At 43.8% G+C, this 20,306-nt stretch overlaps 1 protein-coding gene across 15 annotated transcripts in view; it reads right to left on the reverse strand.

Annotated features, from left to right (window-relative positions):
• KCNMA1 (potassium calcium-activated channel subfamily M alpha 1) overlaps nucleotides 1-20,306 on the reverse strand; it is a 705,404-nt gene that overhangs the window by 283,191 nt on the left and 401,907 nt on the right. For all 15 annotated transcript variants that reach the window (XM_045522775.2, XM_045522776.2, XM_074374290.1 and 12 more), the window contains exon 4: nucleotides 447-540. In XM_045522775.2, coding sequence (XP_045378731.2) covers nucleotides 447-540 — 94 coding nt within the window. The remainder of the gene's footprint in view (nucleotides 1-446; nucleotides 541-20,306) is intronic.

Here is a 20,306-nt window from a genome sequence, read left to right on the forward strand (position 1 = left end):
TAAATCCCCCAAACCCCAAATTCTGCCAATCAACCCCCTTGAGTTGACCCTCACAACTCACTGTTCCCTCACGATTCAACTAAGTGAGCACTGATAAACATAATTTTAAAAGCAGAAGACTTTTTTCCTCCTATTTAAGGCAACGATGCATTCATGTTTGAATAGAGAGATGAGAAACAGTGGACCGGTAGAGGTACAACAGTTACTTGAATCCCTGTCTCTCCCCCTCGGAACAAAATTAATATGTACTTCAGGAAATGCTGAACCCAGGAATGGCCTCTCTCATGGACTGAAAATCAGAATGTGGGTCTGCTGTCACCCCTGGAAACACAGGGCTTCATCTTGCCTGTGAGAGCAGGTGCTGATGGGGACTGGGCCCCAGGTACGACACTGCACGCCCCATCGTGATACTGAACACACCACCCTGTCATGTGGTTCACACTCACCCGCAAGCCAAAGTAGAGAAGGAAGAACACGTTGAAAGCCATGTCGATCTGTAATGTGAAATCTTTGTAGAAATTCTGGCAGGATTCTATTGGGCTATTAGACAGGAAGAAGAAAAAGCAAGAGGTAAATGAAAAGCATCGTCACGTCTCCCACGTTGCTGTGCAGTGGTGGGGCTTGGGGTGGAGGACAAAATGAATGTTCACAAAATAAAACATTTGGTCTTTCTACCCACTGTGATCGTCAAGCAAGCATTGCCAAGGGGTCTTTTCCATTCAACCATTCAGTCTTTTGTTCTTTTATGTGTTTTCGCCACGTTAAACATGTATTATTTTCATCATCATTCAACAGTTGAGCTAAGAATCTAAAGAGGATCATGCAGATACCTTGGAGAAAGGACAAGCAGAAGAGACCACCAAATTCCTTAATTTCATATTAACCCTTAAAGAACTGACTTCTTTCTTTTAGAGGACACAATCCTAAGCTAAAATCAGTCCCTCACACCCTCCAGCACAATGGAAGTGAAGCCCATTTTCAATTCAACACAGTGGCTGTGTTTTGGACCTTTATTTTTTAAACCCACCAGTTGGTTAATAATAAAGGACCCAGGAGCATCTCAGGAAAGCTGTGGTGGAGAGGATCCTGGTGGACATTCTGGCTAGACTAAATAAGGACTTACAGGCAGCACTCTGATCTGGGGAAGGAAGCAGTTGCTCAACTGGCAAAATTCAAGAGCATTAAACCAAAATATTGAAGCAGTACTCTAAGGGTTAATTTTTTTTCTGGCATGCAGGTGAATTGGCTTGGTGTGTGTCAAGCAGCCAATGCAAACCCCCAGCACACGCTACTTTGTTCAAGAGGAGGCAGGTCAAGAGGGCACGACTATACAAACTGGTACACGGCTTCCGTGTGCTTTCCCGCTTCAGACTGATCAGAGGATCAGTGTGGGAAAAGTCCCAAGGTTGGGGCTGGGTGGGAAGCAGGAAAGCCTCGTAAGCATCTCAAAGCTGTGGATGAAAATTCATAGTATACTGTTATCAGTAAGCAAATGGTAGCACTCAGGCCAGGAACATCAAGACGGTGAGGTGAGGGAAGGGAGAAGGGAGAGTGGGGAGACGTCGAGTACTTTCCCCGGATGGGAAGCAACGTGGACCTCAGGGCCAGGAGAGGGCTAGCTTGACAAGTGCAGGATGGAGGATTTCTGAGTATCACCACTTTGGAAATCGCTGTGTGCGATACCAGTTAGTATAGTTGTACTTCTGTAAGGACAATGCTTGGTTGTTCAACAGGCAGGAATCTGTGCAGTTCGGGAAATGCAGGGCCCCCCGAGGGGCACGGTGGGTCAGTCTGTGGGACTCTGCGACCGTATTACATGCACCGGATTTTTCCATTCTGCATCTATATTACAAGTCAAACATGCCCTCCGTCATCTGCCAAATCACAAATCCGCGGAAAAACCTCCAGACCAGCGTTAAGAGGAATCTACATTCACACTTACAAACTAAGCAGACTGAACAAAAAAGAAACACTGAAAAACAGTTCTTGTATAAAGGAAATGATGACTGCTAGGTTTTTCACTAAGAGAAAGGGGGAGGAAAGACAGCATGGAATTTGTGCAGTCCGATGCTGAAAGGAGACAGGAGCCAAAGAAACTAAACACCACAGCCTACCACTGCTCTGTACCTGCTCTCCTCCTCAGGGATTGATTGAGTCAATGAAAAAGAAGAATCCAGGCCTAGAGTTAACACATGACATTTCTGCAATTCCCAAGCCCATGAGGGCATTTTGTTCTAAGAACAACACCCGCAAGGTCCACAGGTGTCAGAGTTTGTAGCTACTCTAGGTGCAGTGAAAAGAAGTGCATGAACTAGGTTTACCGAGTCTACTGTAGATCCCAAGGGATGAAGAGACAATGCATCTCTGTGCTATGTAAGATGTGCTTCTGAAGGGTGAGTGTGTGTGTGTGCGTGTGTGTGTGCGTGTGTGTGTGTTTGTGTGTGTCTAAGACAGTGAGCAAGAGATTGAGGATGGGGGGGCTCTGTTGCTCTGTTGGTAAATACTATATTGCACTCTCGTCTTCACTGGTGCTAGCAGTGACTTAGCTGTGCATTATAAATTTGTCTTCATCAAGATTGATGTGTACACAGTCAAGGGGTCAGAGAGAAAGTCTCAGTTCCCAAGTCCATCATAGAAAATCCACTATTACTTTACCAAGGCCAAACAATAACATTACTATTGCCCTCACAATAGTTACTGGTGTCATATTTGGGGGTCCTGTTGAGTTCCCTAGCTCCTATTAGCTCCTTGGCCTCTGTGGTTAATTTGGTAGTAACCCTGAAATATACCTGGTAGAAGCAGCATTTGCTAGGCTGCAGAAGAGACTGGAACAGTGGAGAGAGAGGTTCAGTGTCACTGAGGATATTCTGGTTCAACATAAATGGAAGTAGATGTTTAAAACAATATAAGGAATTAGGCTGTAGCAACCTATTTCCACTCTTCCTTGCCTTCCTCATCATTTCCATTGCTCCCTCCTGAACTGCCAACACCCAAAGGCAGCAATGAGAGGACTTGACGCTTCAGGACACTGTGTTGAAAAATATACCTCAACAGTACCCCTGATTTGCACAGAACAATGTTGAAATCATAGCAGACCTCTTCTCTAGTCTTTCTTTCAAAAATTTAGAGGACTGACTTAATCATTGTTTTAGATCATTCCTTGAGTCTTAGACTTTGAGCTGAAAGTAAATTATGCTGCTGGTGCTGGCGGCTCTCCCTCTGGCTGAAGCTCACCAATAACACGAACACACTCCATTGAGACAAAGAAGAAGGGGAGAAGCAGGAACCTCTGGGACAGAAGAGGGCCAGCTCCTGGGACCCAGGTAGGACCAGAGTGGTCAGGGAGTCTGTTTTCTACTCCTTTCAGCTCTTTCCTACTTGCCACGAGAGCCCAAGGAGAACCATCCTGCCTAGGTTTCTCAAGCGGCAACAGAACGGTTGATCAGCATCCCCTCCGAGATAAATCCTCTGAGCGCCCTCAGGCCATGGACACACACAACCAGAGACCACTGAGCAGAGATTCTAAAGCCCCACATTTCATGCCCCCAAATGGAAACAACCCACGGAGAAGTTCATTGATCTCATAAAAAGAAAATACAGGATTCAACAACAAAAGGGTTTGGCCATATCAGCCAGGATTTATTTTCCTCCCAAAGAGACTTCATCTTCATGATTAATGCTCATTGTAGGACAGAGGATGAAATACAAACTTCTCTTCCTTCTTGTGTAAAATGGAAGAGTTCCTCATCCAGAAGTTTTAAGAGCTAGAAAAGAAATCTTTTTTTTTTTTCTCTACAAAGGAGAGTGACTGGATCACACACTTAAATTTGGATTGCCACTCTGATGAGGCATGCCCACTGTGGAAGAGGCTCTTTATGGACATATGATGCCAACAGAAAAAAAAAAGTAGAGTTTTAAGAACTGAATTAAAAATGCTAGTTCTGATCCTGGTAGTAGAAAACTGACTTTCTCTAAACTGCTCTTGGTTAGCTAATGACTTGCTGGAGGACATGAGATACTTGGTAAGCTGATGGCTTACGCAGGCTCCCACAGTCCATGGATCAAGTGTGATACTAAAACCTTAGTCAAATTTAGCATTTTGATCAGGACTCTATGATTGGGGCGCCTTGAAAAGACTCTCAATAAAGAGCTGCTTCTTATGGCATAAATGCTGCGTGTAGGACAGAGGTTGAAATACAAACTCCGATCTCCTCCTGACCATCAAGCAAGCAGAGCCTCAGTATTTGGACATCTCTATAGAGGAAAACGAGACTCACTCAAAGTGGGACATATGTCTCTTTCTTCACCTACTTAACAATATAGATCCAATGAAGACCCTTGAGGAGGAAGATCCAACAGTCCTTCCTGAAGACCATAAAAACCTGTCTTTCCAAAGCATGAGGCAACCAATGACTACTCAGGTTTTCTTGCAAAGGGCAGGGGGCTGAGGACAGAAATCTCACTTCTAGCAGTTGTGATGTCTGAATCATCTCCAAAAAGGAAATAATTGCCTCTCTTCTTAGCCTCTAAATTTCCCTGCTGTTTTCTGAAGTCTGTTTTCCTAACTCTCTGAGCCTGGCTGCCCAACCCTTTGAAAATATGTCTCCAGAACGGTGTTTCTCAAACTTTATCATGCACTTGGAGGGCTTGTTAAAACATTGGGGGACCCCACCTCCCAGAGCTCCTGACACAGCAGGTCTGGGAAGGCGTCCTGAGAATCTGCATTTCCCAGATGTCACTGGTCATCTGGGGACCACACGCTGAAAAACCACAGCTCTTGAAGAATGTGCCTGCAACGACACACTAGTTACAGGTGTTTGTTGCTCGAGATGATCCCCATGCAGACCTGAACAAAGATGATTAAGCACTTGAGCCCGCCCCCAGACAGCCAGCTGCCTGCCACTTAGCTAATTGCTGAGATCAAGGAGTTGAACAGATATTTTCCATTTCTGATGTGAACAAGGGAGGGGTGGGAATTAAGACGATACAGGGAGGTAATTACAATGCCACCATGCAAGCTTCACCGATGACATTGCAATTAACAACCAGAGCGCCCGCGGAGCACGTTTCTAGTTTAAGATTAAAAGGAAAAACGATGAGGACTCGATGGGGAGAGGTTATGGAGACTGCCCTTTATAAGAGATAGAGAAATGTTAAGCAGCTTAGGAACAGCAAAAAGAGCTTTAAACATCCGAGATGATTTAATAAATAACCGCCTGAGAGGGAAGGGACGAGCTGAGGAACAAAACAGCACTTTGTGAAATCGTTTCCAACATTTAAATTCTCCTCACTCTTGTGGCTAGTCCCTTTTTAAATTGGATGGAGCCTTCTCAATTCCCACCAGGATTATGGACCACAGGGGCTGCAGATATGAATCAATACAATCAGCTTAATGATTCCAGACTCTTCTCCTAGTCTCACCTCTGCAGTGTTGCCAGATTAATTTAATTAAAAGATGTCATTCATCCACCACCATGGCTCCCTCCTGCCCCATACATCAACTCCAAGTCTGGCAGAGAAAAATCTCTAAAACCCAGCCTCCACCTTCATCTCCCATTTTATTTTCTACTGTGCTCCAGGCCAAAGCTCTTGACTACCATGAGCTGGTGCCTTCATTATTTCATGAACGTGACTCCCATATTCCTAATTCTGATTCTACGCTTTTGCTGTGGCCTCTTCAAATTCTCCTCCCTCTTTGTGTTCACACCTCAGGTAGCCTTCAAGGCCAACCGAAAGGTGTGGTTCAGCGAATTACTCCTGCCCTCACTGACCTCATCTCTGAACTTTCGTAGCACCAGGAGCAAGGAATTCTGAACTGTCTCATAATGTTGATCCTTATTCCATTCAATATACTAACATCTTGCAATTGCATAGAGTTTGCACATACTATTGCATTTGGTTCTCACAATCTGGCAAAATAAAGAAGTAGATATTTGGTTATAACCCCCATTTTGCAGAGAGAGAAAACAGAGGCTCAGAAACCTGCCCAAGGTCACGTAGCTTGGCGTTGGGACAGAGGACCCACTATCCTTTCTGCCACACTACCTGACTTCTCCAGATGAAGTGCAATATCCTTGGAGAGAAAAAAAAAAAGCACCAGACATAGTATCTGCTACCCCCAGGGCCTGGTGTGGAGCTTATATAAAAACAGAGGGGGTTGACAATGGTGGGGTGTGACTGATTTACGGAGGGGGTAAAACTGCCCGAGGAAAAAAAAAATGCGTGTGCTTGCCGAATGGTCTGGGAAAACTCAGAGAAAGCTAAACGGTCCAATTTGTAGGTGACTCTCACATGGGAGGGACATTACTAATCTCCAAAAGTCCTTCCTGGGACCCTGCCCTGATGTGCTGACGGTAAGTTCTGCTGCTTGTAGAGAAGTAACTCCTAGTCATCCATCTGCTTAAAGATGGATGCCCCAATTCTCTCTCCTCCTCTCTTATTCTGGAAGAATAAGAATGAATATAGTAAAGGATGATAGTATTTAGATACTTGGAACACTTCTAGTCATGGACTAGACAATTAATAAGCTTTGTGTCCCATTCCATTCAATCAAAATAAAGAAAAGGATGGCACCCTGCAGTCATGGGTACTATAAAACCTATCTGCAATGAAGAGGGAGCAAATCTGAGTGATCTGAAGTTTTCCTAGTAACATTAGGATAAACTGGGTAAGCAAAGTGCTTCAGTTTTCCTGCCTACAAAATAGAAATAAAAGCACCTAACTAATCAGAATATGTGAGACCAAGAAATTTTAAAAGCGAGGCAAGTCTTTTAAGGTACTCCAAATGAGAAATCAGTGTTATTGTTCATATACTTTTAGGTCTCAGAAAAATATCTTGCAAGATAATCACAACAGTGGATTTGGTACAAATGACACGAAATTAATTAGTCATTGAGAAAGCAAGACTCTTTATATAGAACATTGCCTTCTAAACTGGAAAGCACCTCAAGACTGCCCAGGTCTTGAATGGATCCAAGCTGAAAACTTTCTACCTGCTTTTCTCAGTGCCTCCGCATTAATTATCTTCTCAGAGCTATGTACTTCAGAGCTTATCTTTCCAGTTTTGGTGCTTTGGTGTTTCTCCTGGGTAGGGCATGTATTCAATAAGTTGCATAGTTTTCATTAGTTTTACCAAACAGAAGCAGGCTGCTTCTGTTCACCACAGGATATCCTGGAGTAGTTATCTTCTAAGATGTTGTTACTGCTGATGGATAGATCAGTGTCCAATCATTAATCAACACTAATGATAATAACATCAAGATGGGCCCTTCGTTTTATCTTAAAACACTTTTCTTAGATCTTGCCGTGCTTCTAATGTGAATAGAAAACACATCTGTTATCTGCAGTATTGCAGTATCATGATCTCAAGCCAGCTGGTTAAATGGCTTTGTTGGGAAATCTGGGAAGTCTTCAGTCATGGGTTTGTATCAATAGGCATATTAATCTTTCTGACAGCAGCAGGCTTCTAATTAGGCCTCTGCTCAATTGACGAGACGTGATCCAACAGCCGCAAGCATATGCCTCGTTAGGGTCATGTTGAAATGAATCGGAACAAATGGAGAGGTAGTATGTAAACCCTCACTACTCTCTGGATCCCTGTGTGCTATGTCGTCTGGAGCTTTGAGCGACATGGAGAAATCCAGAACAATGAGAGAGATAGACTTCAGAACAGCTGTGCGGCTCAGGGTGTCTACCTGAATGGTTAGTCCTAATAATTAAGCATTCTTCCAGGAGACAGAGAAAGTGACATAGATCGCTTGATGGAGAGAACAAAAGACGTCAGTCCCTTACACGCTGGGTTTCTCAATGAAACACACAGTTCATCTGTCTTCACGAAACTCAGCTGGTAAAATCTCTGTCACTCTCCAATGGAGCTCTTCTAAATTTTCTCACTGGATTTCAATCTCTTCATCCCGTATCTTTTCACCCACTAATGCACCCAAATGAAGTAAATCCAAAGCAAAATGTGGGCATGACAAGTTGACCTCAAGAGTGGTTAGCAGTTAGGAAGTTCTGGAGGTCAATGGAAGAGGGAAGACCCCACTCAGCTCTATCACTTACTAGCTGGACGATCCGTGAGCACATAATCTGATCTCTCCAAACCTTGGTTTTCTCATCTATAAACTGGAGACAAAGGCTGTTGTGAAAATGAAATCAGAGGAGTAAAGACTAATTACTGAAAGAGGGATGTTTATCTTAAAAATTAAGTAATAATAATAGTGGTAATAAGAACTGTTTGTAGAAAAATGCCCCCCAAAAGGCAATCACCCAAAAGAACAAAAATTGAAAGAAAATCCACTATTTCATATTTCATTTTTCTATTTGTACCTGCTTTACTGTCCCCTTGTCAAGTGTCGCCATATCATTGAAACACCCAGTAGGACGTGCAGTGAGCTGACATCTGGTGTGATTCCATATATTACGGCATTAACTTTGGATAATATGAAAAAAGAAACACTGGGAAGTTTATATTTTGTGAAGGGAGCCATACAAGTCTCATAAATATCAAATAATTAACCAAAATTTCCTGGCCAACAAAGCCATGAGTCACTTAAATGAGGGGCCACAGGAGGCTGTGCGTTCTCCTTTTTCCGGGTCTTGAGCAGAGGAAAGAGTTCCATCGGCCTGGTTGGCTTAGCACTGATCTGGAGGAGAGGCAGAGGGACGAACCAGTCATATGCCTTCTAAATATCTCTTCCAATTCTACACCCGTAAGATTATGTACTTCTTCACTGTTGGACGCTTGGAATGATGTCCAAGACAACCTACCCACTAATGCTTGTTTTCTCCAGCTTGTCTACAGACTACAATTATTTCAATCACAGTTGTTACCAGAGTAGAATTAGTGCTCATATTTGCCAGAAACTTTTATGTAATAAATCAGAGTTGAGCTACTACAGAAAACAGAGTCTTGCCAAAGGAGGGCTGCCTCAGTGCTCGCTGTCTGAGGAGTCCTGAATGACTGATTCTAACTCCCTCACCTCCCTACACACTGACTATAGGCAGCTCTTCTTTAGCAGACTGCTGTTTGTCTAGTAGACTGGTGTACTAGAGTAGATGGTTCGAATCACCCTTGGTGCACACATACTCACGCACAAATACAGACTGAGAGTTCTTCAAGGGCAGGGTCAGTGAACCAGGTGAGGGGTGGTACACGTGGGTGGGCGCACGCGCACACACACACACGTGCACAAATCCACAGCCTTTCAGCACAGATGTGTGCTCGTTACCCAGCTCCAACCTCACTCTGGGGCCATCTGCAAAACAGGGCAACCTGGCTGAGGTGATTAGAAATAGGGAGAAGAAGTTGTCCCACATCTGAATGGAGAAGAAGGAATCAGACACAATGCCTGGCATGAGGGGGGCGCAGTACCTCTGATCCCTGGAGTCATGCTATAAAAGTTTAGACCTAAGGAAGGAAGAATCGAGCATCCATCCTACCACTGCTTTCTGCCGCCAATGCCTTGTTTCTGGATGTTAAATGTTGTCCTACGTGTTTTAAGAAGCCCATGAACAATGATCTCTAGCCAGCAATAACCAATAGTCAGCTTCTAGACAGTGGAAAGCAATGGCCTCGCATCGTTTCTTAAGGAGATGGCAGTCTTGAGGAATAGCCTAGGGCACAGTCTCAAGGCATTTCAGCCTCACGGCTTCCCACGTAAGAAGCTCTCCTGATTGCAGAGAGAATGGCAGAGGCTCCTAAGAAAAAGCATGAGTTCTCTAGTTACAAAGGCCAGTCAGTCAGGGCGAGGCTGGGCCGGAGGGTTGGGATTTCCACAGCACAACTGGCTTTCAAATCATCGTGGGACCTTTTAGGGCTGGTATTGGGTGTAGACTTCAAAATCCTTCTCTCTGAGCCTTCTTGTCCAGGTGTGTGTCTTGGACTCCTCTGGGCATTTCCTGGTCACTCGTCAGTCTCCTACTTAGCTTCTGCTCTATGCTTCCATCCTTGTCTTCCTCCTGGACATAATCCTGATACACCTGGACAGCCTGACCTGGGCAATGCCTCTGTTTACCTGCCAGGACTCAGAGTGGGGAAGGCAAACTACTGACTCTGCAGGCAGGCCCTCATCAGATGGGAGTATGGGGATGCATGAGACAGCGCCCTTTCCGACTGTCTTTGATGAACTTCGATATTCTGTCAGCAGCCTGGAGACCTGCTACAGTTTCAACCCTTCTATTCCCCCAGCCACATCTGGACCGAGCAGAATGGCACATAGCTTGCTCAGTGGTCTCATTCAAAGAGTCACTCTGACAAAAATGCCAGCTTTGAGGACCTGCCTGGTACTGATGGTAGGAGACCCAAGACCCTTTGGGAAAAAAATAATGGGAAAAAATAATTATGTAAACAGTTGTCCCATTCAAAACATTGTCACACAACATTTGTTAAAAACTACACATGGATTTATACGTGACACTAAGGGATTATTAAGATAGCTTTGTTTCTGGCATCCTGAGGTTTTGTTTGTTTGGTTGGTTTTGTTTTTTAAGAAGACACAGAGAAAGACCTGGTATGAGTCTCTCTGACATCTGGCATAGAAAACAATCATACCTTTATTACTCAAGGAAATAAAATAGCTGTGTCTTAGCACTGTCTTTGGCTGACAGCTGAGGCATGGAAGTTTTGCAAGTATTCCTATTTAGGAGTTTTGCTGAGAGCCCATCAGCCTCACAGCCAAAAAGGAGAGCCTGAGATGTTGCTGATTAGAAGCCCTGAGTCTGCTGAGCACAAAGCAGGGGTCATTCCTTAGGAACGCCACAAAGTGACTTGGGCCACGGAGACCAACATCACTTTGGAATATCAAGCTATCTTTAGAAACAAATCATCACCATTAACAAGGAAAACAGTAATGACTTGTTAAATTCTATGATTATAAAACCACATCTTCAAGTATATACTCTTTTAATATCCTTCTTAACTTCTCCCTGAAAACAGTTTCTTACCTCTGGGAACACTTCTTTTCCTTCATTTTTTCCCCCCACTTGTTTATGGTTAGCATTGGAAATCACTGATTTATCAAAACAGTCCTGTTCGTGCCTCAGAAAAATAGCTCTTTCCACCGTATTCATAGTGTCCACTTGCCTTTTAGATCCAAAGTTAGAAAGAAATATCATGAATTACATGCTCATGGGGTGAAGCTTCTTTGTCTTCCCCTCCTTCCACAGCTCCTCTGGTTCATTCCACTGCCACGTCTGATTTTCTGTAGAGTTGTTTTCCCTATCACTGAAAAACTGTCTCTGGGAGGGGCCCCGGAAGCCCCAGGAAAGCTGGTTTCCTATGATTTTCTCCTTCGTCGCCATGAATGGGTCCACTTGTCCCCATTCTACATTGGGTTTCAGAAACTCTTTCATTTTATCCAGAAGCTGGGCGTTTTTCTGAGAAAGAGGAATGGATCTCTTTGCAGAAGGACCTCATTAGAGGGACCAGTTGCTTCCTTCCCCAAAACCCCCAGATGCAAGTTTTGGGAAAGGGAGAGCGTGTCAACATGCTGGTCAGGTCCACGTGCTCTGCATGGTCTGCACTACAACTCCATCCAAGCTCCCTTCGAAAAGGGAACTGCTTCCATTCCGAGGACCTTTATGCTGGTTACCAAGAGGACACATTAAGCAAAGTCTATTCCTATAGGGGGAATAGAATATGTTTAATAGAGGGGGGGAAAGTGTGGCAAGAGCTTCAATCTACTAAATCCCCCAGATATGAAGAAATCACGATTCATGAGGGAAAAATAAAAAGAAGATTCAGAGCCTTCAATTTTGTGTCACGATGACCGCTGAGTGCGTAGTTTTAATGTAAGGAGCTCTGGCAAGTGAGTACCATCAGGAATTTCTCAGAACCCTTCTTTCTATCCTAGGATTATCAGAGCTTGATAATGCCCACTTGTCATCTTTCTCATTTTACAGCCAACGTACATCTAAAATGTTTCTATTTATATGAAAGAACCAAAAATTCCAGTTAAAAAACAGATCCTGACAAGTATGTCTTATAACAGTCCATTCTGAGAATAAAAGAGAGTAAAAAAAAAAAAAGAGACAAAAACATGTTAAAAAAAAAAAAGAAAAGAAAAAGACACTTTTAAAGCAAGTCATAGCCCTAAGGCAAAAATATATTTCAAAAGAGAAAATTACTAATCAATAATGTAAATGTAAAGCCAACATGCTTCAAAGAATATGACGGTCCTTTTTAGTACTACCATTTTACATCTTTTAAAGCTGAATTTGTGGCATTCTTGTTTACACAATTGTCTAAGAGAAAGATTAATGACTATTTCCCAGGGCATGTAGCTTAAGAGGTGGGGATTTTTTAGTATATATATTTAGCTATTTATTAGATCTAAGCAAAACCAACTTAGGTTATTAACGGTGTTCAGAAAGATGTGATAAGGTACCATAACTCTGGTCACTCTGGGCACATGTGGGCAGAGTTGGGAATCTGCACAACTGTAGGTAAGTTGTTACTTGGAAAACTGACCCTCACCTCTAAATTCCTCATCATTAGCTTTTGCTCAGCAGACACCTAGAAAGAGATTTATTTCGCTCTTTCGCAACATTCTAGGCTTGACTTGTCAAGGGACTGAGTGGCCTTTGTGATGTCGCAGCCAAGTTGGAGCCCTCAAGGATATCCAAAGAGAACCTTCAATCCCAGCGCACTTCAGTGTATTGACCGGAACGCTCACCACTTCGATTCCATGCACGCGCCCAGGGAGCACTCCATTCAGGTCTGGGCCCTGGGGGAAAGCACGCGGCATGCATGGGCAGTGCAGGAAAAGGGTCTGGTAAACCTGGAGGCGACAACCCAAAGGGTGAGGTTGCATCATGCAAGGAAGATCACAGCTTGGCCTCAGCTGCCATGCAGAAAAGACCTACATCAAAGAGTCTGCAGTGCGGCTCCTGGGTAAGAGTCGATATGAGAGAGGTGAGTTACTTCAGCAAGGAAAGACACGGGCAGAAAAATGTTCAAACCACTATACACAGAACACTGTACAGAGCACTGGCATTACACGCGAGAAGAGGCAGCTTTGGGGACGAGGAGGGGAGAGACAGAGGCGGGACGGTGAGGACAGAACTGGTTGTTCCGTTGATGACATGGTTTCCCTGGCCAGCCTTTAATAGGCATGTCTTGTTATAATATGTGTTGCTTCAACAAATAACCCCGTTAGAGCCTTTAACATCATCCACCATAATTTTTTAGATGTTTTGAAAATTCAGGAGAAGCAAGGCATCAGGTACGTGAAGATACACACCATGGTTTCCTGTGGTTACAACTCATTAAAAAAGCAGAGCTGAGCTGGTCAGATAAATAACAGACAGTTAAGTGCCAACATTCTGAAGACATTGGTTACAGAGCTCATGGGGACCCCCGAGGCGTAACATGGCATGGAAGGAACCCAACAGTCATGAAAGCTCGGGGTGGTGCAAGGGTAGGTGACTCTATGCTGGGACGAGCCCCGAAGCCACCTATGACCCTGAATTTAAACCCAATCCCGAGGGGAGCCACCCCTTCTTCATCTCAGCCTGCACAACAGGTCAGAAGTGAGTTCACCCCATATGCCTTGACCATTTCACAGAACCTTGGTTACAGGTGAGATTCCCCGAAGGTGTTTTTATTGAAATCGATTGAACAGCAAAATAAAATAAAATGAAATAAAAGTTTCAGGTTCTTCTTAAAGAAATAAAAATGCTACTGATTGAGCAGGAGCCCATCACATTCCCCTCTGATATCAAGGCCACATAGGACATCTGAGAACTGCTTTCCTGGGAACCCCCTATTGAACATGACATGTTTTCTTTTTTCCTCCCCCTCTGCCTCTTATGATCTCTGACACATTGAACATAACTCAAAGGATGGTGTGGTCTAGTCCTAAGCCACAATTTCTCCTTCCTGGTTCTGACGTGAAATCATGGAAGAAGCAGGTACTCCTCTTAAAATGTTCCCCTGGAGTTCAGGCTTTGAATTCCCTGCAGGTGATTGATTACAGCCTGGGGAGGGGACTCAGGCCCAGCCAGTGTGAATGAGCAGGGCGTGACCTCAGCCAGGACCCCTGGAACGTGTGGCTGGGTGCCGGACCCCGGATTCCTCCCAGCATCACCTTCCTCACACCTCGGGATGTGGCTGTGCCCCCTGATCACAATGTATACCCTTTTATTGATTAAAAACCTAACAGTTTAAGTTGAATGTTTTCAAAAACATTTTATAGTTTTGAATGAAAGTATAAGAGTCCACACATTTATGAACAAATGTTTTTGAGGTTTTTTTTGTGGGGGGGACAGGCCCTCTGCTAGTTTGGGGGATGTAAAATTCAATCAAACATGGTTCCCGCTCTTGAGTAGTTTTCCATTTAGTAGAGGAGCCTACCAGATTTTAATTCCTGGAAGCGGATATGCAGGAGTACCTTCCTTCAAAATTCTACTGACTACCCTGACGGCCCTGGGCAGGTTACTTAGTCTCTCCGTGCCTCAGTCTCCTTGGGTATAGAACGCCAATAATCTCTCCCTCCTCAGGCTGTTGAGAGGAACAAAGGAATTTGTAAACGTTCACTGTCTCGTAGCTGGCTGGCACAGGGTAAAGGCTATGTCACTTTTAGTTATTAGAATCATTATTACTCAGATACAGGTAAGAAACAAAGGGTTTTGGAAGCCAAGGTAGCTTCCACCTAACTTTTGAGATAGGTCTTGAGTGATGGATGAGCGGACACTTGTCAGGGGGAGAAGGCGGGATAAGGTACTGAGGAGGACTAAGTGTGAAGGGGACCGCGGAGGTGCAAGAGGACACGGTGCATTCTGGGAACAGAGGCAGGGGCACGGAAGGCTGCAGCATCTGTGTGCCCCAGCAGCCTCGCCTGTCTGCATCCTAGAGGACACTGATGCGGGAGGACGATGCTGTTATCTTTCTTTCGTGGGGAGTTAACTCTGGTGACAGAGTTACAGTTGCAGGAATGAGAAGGAAGAAAAGAGATTAGTCCGTCAAATTAAATTCTGCAGGGAAAAAGTCACTGATGCAAAGATTAAGACAGAAAATGCTGCTGCTCCACCCATGAAGTATCCTAATATCCTGGAGAGCACACCCCTCCTTCAGCCAGGCTGCTGCCCAGGGTTCCTCAGGGAAAGGGATTAGGCCCCCAGCACCACCACCTAAACCACGTGGTTATTTCTCCTCTCATGTCCCTCCTCAGCTACTGCAGGCTTTGTGTCACAGAGTATGTGTCTCTTTATCTTTTGAAAGGACCCACCCTATTAAGAAGTTGGTCTCTCTGCTATGTGGAAGCAGTCTTGAAACAAAAGTTAGAATCTACACACAAGGGGCAAATGTCAGGACCGTGAGTGGGGGGCACCTGTACATACTAGACACGTGCCAACAATTATGACAACTGACATGTGAACATACATAGGCGTGTAGAAGAGTTAGCACTAACCCTTCCTCTGCTCCACTTACTCTGCAAAGAACTTGGTTAGCAATGTCACCAAGTCATCGTATTCCACTGCCTTGTAAATGCCCAGCAAACCCTATGTACATCCAGGCTTCTGTGAGCTTGATGAACTGGTTTTCCTTCGCAAAGTCCTGTTCTTTAGGGCTTAAGATATCCTCAGATCCCAGGGGCTTGCCTAAGAATATGAATTCTGGAGGGTGTAGCCTTCTTTGGGTTGGAGCCAAGGCAGCAAAAGGGAAAATACCATATTTGATAGCGTGAATTCCCTTTCAAAGTTACCAAGGATGTTTGATACTCACTTAACTTTCAAGTTGGAGGGTGATGGGGACGCTGCACCCTGAGCTGACGAAGCAGAAACGGGAGAGTTTTGTTTATATTCTGTCGTGACCATGTGGCCCTATTTGTTTGGCAGATTTTCGTTTGTTCCAAATCCATTCTAATTTGGAGTTTCCGCGAAGCTGGGACAAGAGGACAGATGCTGATGTGGGGGGCACGAACCACCTGTCCTCAGACTTGTGAAGGATAAAACAGGGTGAACTGAACTCATAGTAGGAACACACACGGCCAATCTCCGAAGTGGCTGCTACTGCGCTGTTAGCCTACACTCAGGGAAAAGTTGGGCTCGGCAGGGAAGGCATCTTCGTGGGGCAGCCGTTGGCACATGGCCTCGTTTCAAAAGAGCATGTAATAGGGCTTAATGGCAAGTGACAAGGGAAGATCCAACCCAGGTGGTTGTTATTTCTGAAGATCAGAGGAAGAAGTAAATTTTTCTTGGTCTGGAAGAGTGTGAATTATGGTCAGCTACCCACGACCTCTCCTTTTCCCTCCTAACTGGGTAAAAAGATGGACCCACCAAAAGCAGTTTCTCCCTACTGCTGCCCCAGTAGGTGAATAAACACACATGCACAGAACTCCAGGTTGGGTAACAGTATGACGCAGCATTGGGGCCTCATCGCCTTCCCCAGGATACTCTCCTGATACTTATCGGATAGAAACCAACCAGGAAATCGCAAGCGCTAAGAGTTCTGCCCGTGTTCCCCAGCGTCTTCCCCAGCAACTCTGTAAGTAGCTCTGCTTCACCTGCTCCTCCCAAGACCTGTGCTCCCAACCATCAGGGACGACTGCACCTCCACATGTCCCCATCCGCGTGTGACTCCGGATGAGCGGACACGGTGAGAATAACTTCTCAGTAGGTACCAAGTTTCCATCTTGATCAACAAAACTGACTAAAGTTTGAAGATGCCTCTATTTGGAGAGGCTAAAAAAAAAAAAAGTGATTTTAGAAAAACCCTACACATACTGTATTTAAAAGTAGTCAACTGGATTACAATAGTTTTTTAGTGGATTTTAAACCTCAAATCTATCAGTTTGAAATTAGAACCATTTTAAAATTCATTAGTGTTACCTTATCAAAATGTTGCTGTATATTTTTCAATGTATTGATCTTTTTTAAAATACAGTTTCTCACAAGGGAGTTTGTTTCTTTGTGCTGATGAAAGAGTTCTGTGTTCTTATTGGGGAGATTAAAAATATAAATCTACATGCGATAAAATGTCCTCAAACGATACAGAAAAAAAAAAGGTGCTTCTAAAAACTAGCAGAAACCCAAAACAGGTCTGCACATGAATTAACAATATTGTGCCAATGTCAATTTTTCTGGTTTTAACTAGCATATTATGCAACATAAGTACTCTCATTGGAGGAGAGTTACCCAGCAACTCTGTATTGTTTTTGCAACTTCTTGATTATTTCAAAATCAAGTTATAATAACATAATAATCAGTTACTTCACCTGCTTCCTTTCACCTTAGCCAGGTGTTGGGCTCGTGTTCTACTTGTGGTGACCTGAGCCTCAGAAAAATACACAAACTGATTTCTTTAAAAAGCGTTTCTTTGGTTTTCAATTACTGTTATCTGTGCAGTAATGTGTTCAAACCCAAAAGGTACAAAACAGGTACCAGAGGGACTGGCAACGCCAATCACTATTCACTGTCTTCCTCCCTCCCTCAGGGGAACACTATTTGAGGCAAACGTCGTTTCCCCACTGTGTAAATTCTCATAGACAATCTCTCAAGACAGAACCAACTGTCAGTAAATATGTTGTTAACTCCTAGAATTAGCCCACAGGAGTCCCCTCGGGTGAGCAGATGTCAGGTAACAAGCTATGCTGAGTCATGTTGTTAATTCTACAGTGACCTTCCCACTGAGCCTAAAGCTGGTCCTGGACCAGCTATCCTTCTGCTGGATTTTTCAGCCTCTCTCTGTCCCTTTCTGAACTCAGAGCTTGCCTTCCTAAGGAGCCAAGCTGAGACCTGCTTAATTAAGGTCCAAGGTGATACTAAGAATTATTTAGATTTTTTAAAAACAACCAAAAAGGCTTTAAGAATGAATTTACAATTGTAGAATTTCAGGTAAATTGCGAGTTAGAAGGAGAGATACTTTGGAGTATAGAGGTTTTTGCTGCACACCTAAAATCACCCAAGGGTGGCTGTCCACTCTACCTACTAAAATGATGCTTGTCCTAGACAGTTCTACTGGAAGTGAAGCCAAGGCCAAAATAAGGCAGTGAAGTTAGATCCTTGGAATGCCACATGACTTCACAAGAAACATGTCAACTGTCTCATCATTCTGAGAAGCTTCCTCTAAGAAGAGTAAAAGAAAAATGGAGAAATGTGCAAAGAATAAAATGTCCTGTAACTGAAGCCTCATAAATGAATGTCCAGGAAGAGTCAATTCAATCCTTCCTGAAATAGAAGATGTGGCACCGCTCTTAACCGAACACTGTTATTCCCTGCAGGTGGCTTGAGCTTCTAGGGAGTCTGGAAATTCCACCTTTCCCTAGTTGTTTAAAGGACAAACAACCAGAAGAGCTCAAACTGGAAACAAATGAGTTATTCAAACCATTTCTTGAGGAGCTCCTATGATGAAGAAGGGACCTATCCTAACCGTAATTTTTTAAAAGGAATTTCTTAGCTAGTGGAAGACAGAAGACTCGCAGAACTATCTGGCACCTGTAAAAATGAATGCAGCTAAGAATGAATGGGCTGCTGAACTCACCCTTCTGTTTCACACCCATGCTATTCACATGCAAACTCTTAACTCATTCACCTTGGAACACCCAGCTCAGTGGTTCCCTCTTCCAGGAAACCTTCTTTGATCTTCCCCTCACCTGGAGGTAACTGAGCCCTTTTCTGGGTTTCCCCTCTCTTTGGGTGCTTCCATTGTGTCACCCATCACTCACAAGGTGGTCATTTATTTGTTTGCTCATCTTTCTCCCTTCCCTGCTATAGACTGTGAGCTCCCTAGGAGGTAGGGGGCCAAGGTGGGAGGGCTTTGTTTTTCATCTGTGTTCCTGCTAGCACAGTGCCTAAGTATTAGGCCCTGAACAAATGTTTAAGGAAGAAGAGAAACATAAAAGTATAGAGGGAGGAAATGGAAGGGACTGGAGGAAATTGATCATAATCCAACAGCACCAAGATGAGATGCCAATCCTGCTGGAGAAATTCCATCTTCTGACATGACTTTCAATGGCCCCAGGGTCCTGTGTGGATTGAGAACTTACATCGTATGACCATTACCACATCAGCCACAATGTTACTACGATGCCTCGTAGATGCAGTGTCCTCAAAAGACTAATTTATGGACCCCTCCCATGTCCCAGCAGAGTTACAGGTTATCTCACCTAAGATGGACAAGAAGATTCTAAGCTTTAGAATGGGAATGGTCTTGGAAATAGTAAGATTCCTCAGTCAGTGAAGCCACCTGACCTGCTAGCTGTGAAAAACCAAAGCCCCGAAAGCGTTATGGGAGATTCTGAATCCTAGCATAGGAGATTCTCCACCAGGACATTTGGCTTCTGTGTCACTAGGCATCACAAAACTAAATGCCTAAAACCAAATTAAACCTCACTTCTCTTAAACGAATGGATATGTATTTTTCATATGAGGATTACCTTCTGTCATTGGGAGGCCAGGGTGGAAATAATACTTAGAGATGACTGGAACCTCAATTCATTCTTCTCTCTTTTTTTCAAATGATAGCTGTTTTTTGTGCTCTAGAGCAGGAAGGTCAGTCCAATCCTGACATTAAGCATATGAGCAGCACAAGAGGAAAATTTAGAGACGTTATTGACTCAGGTCACTCTTGCTGACCCACTTCTCCAGGAACCCAATCCAAAGAATCAAGTTGAAGTAACAACAGAGATAAATTAAGGATCCCCATAAAAATCAGGGGGCAGGAGTTCAGATGAGGATTTGGACCCAAAAGGGTGTGCTTACAAACAGACTAGTCTTAACTGGATATGAGCCAATATGCTCTACTGTTTCAGTAACGCTGAATATGATGGATTCTAATCTTCAAAAAACGTAGTCATGTCTAATACAGTCTCACAGAGATGAAGGGGGGTCCTGTCACAGATATTCCTCCATGCTGCACATGTGGGGAAGGTTCCATTAGAGGCCGTCTCTGAACCAAGCATTTAAATCATTTCACATTGGCTTTCCCTTTAATTTGTCCTCTCAAATCAGCATATACTTTGATGGACAGCCCCTTCTAGCCATACGCTCCCTAAACAGTAAATGGGTTCTTAAAGATCAGGATTATTTTATAAAACTGTATGAAATTATGAAAAATTTAAAGTTGTCACTAGCTTCTGAAACACCATGCTCTGTGTAAGCAGTTCTAAAAAGACTATCTGTAGTTATGTGTGAGCTAACAGTACAGAAGCAAAGATGTAATAATATTCATTTATTATGAGCAGCAGCAACGTTTAATGAATCAAAACACCACTTTAGTTCAGATGAAACTACAAACAGCATAATATCATAGTGTGAATGGAACAAAATAAATGAATCCATTCAGTGGGCCCATTCGCAAATGAGCC

Source organism: Camelus bactrianus, chromosome 11 (genome assembly GCF_048773025.1).
Source record: "Camelus bactrianus isolate YW-2024 breed Bactrian camel chromosome 11, ASM4877302v1, whole genome shotgun sequence".
Classification (NCBI taxonomy): domain Eukaryota; kingdom Metazoa; phylum Chordata; class Mammalia; order Artiodactyla; family Camelidae; genus Camelus; species Camelus bactrianus.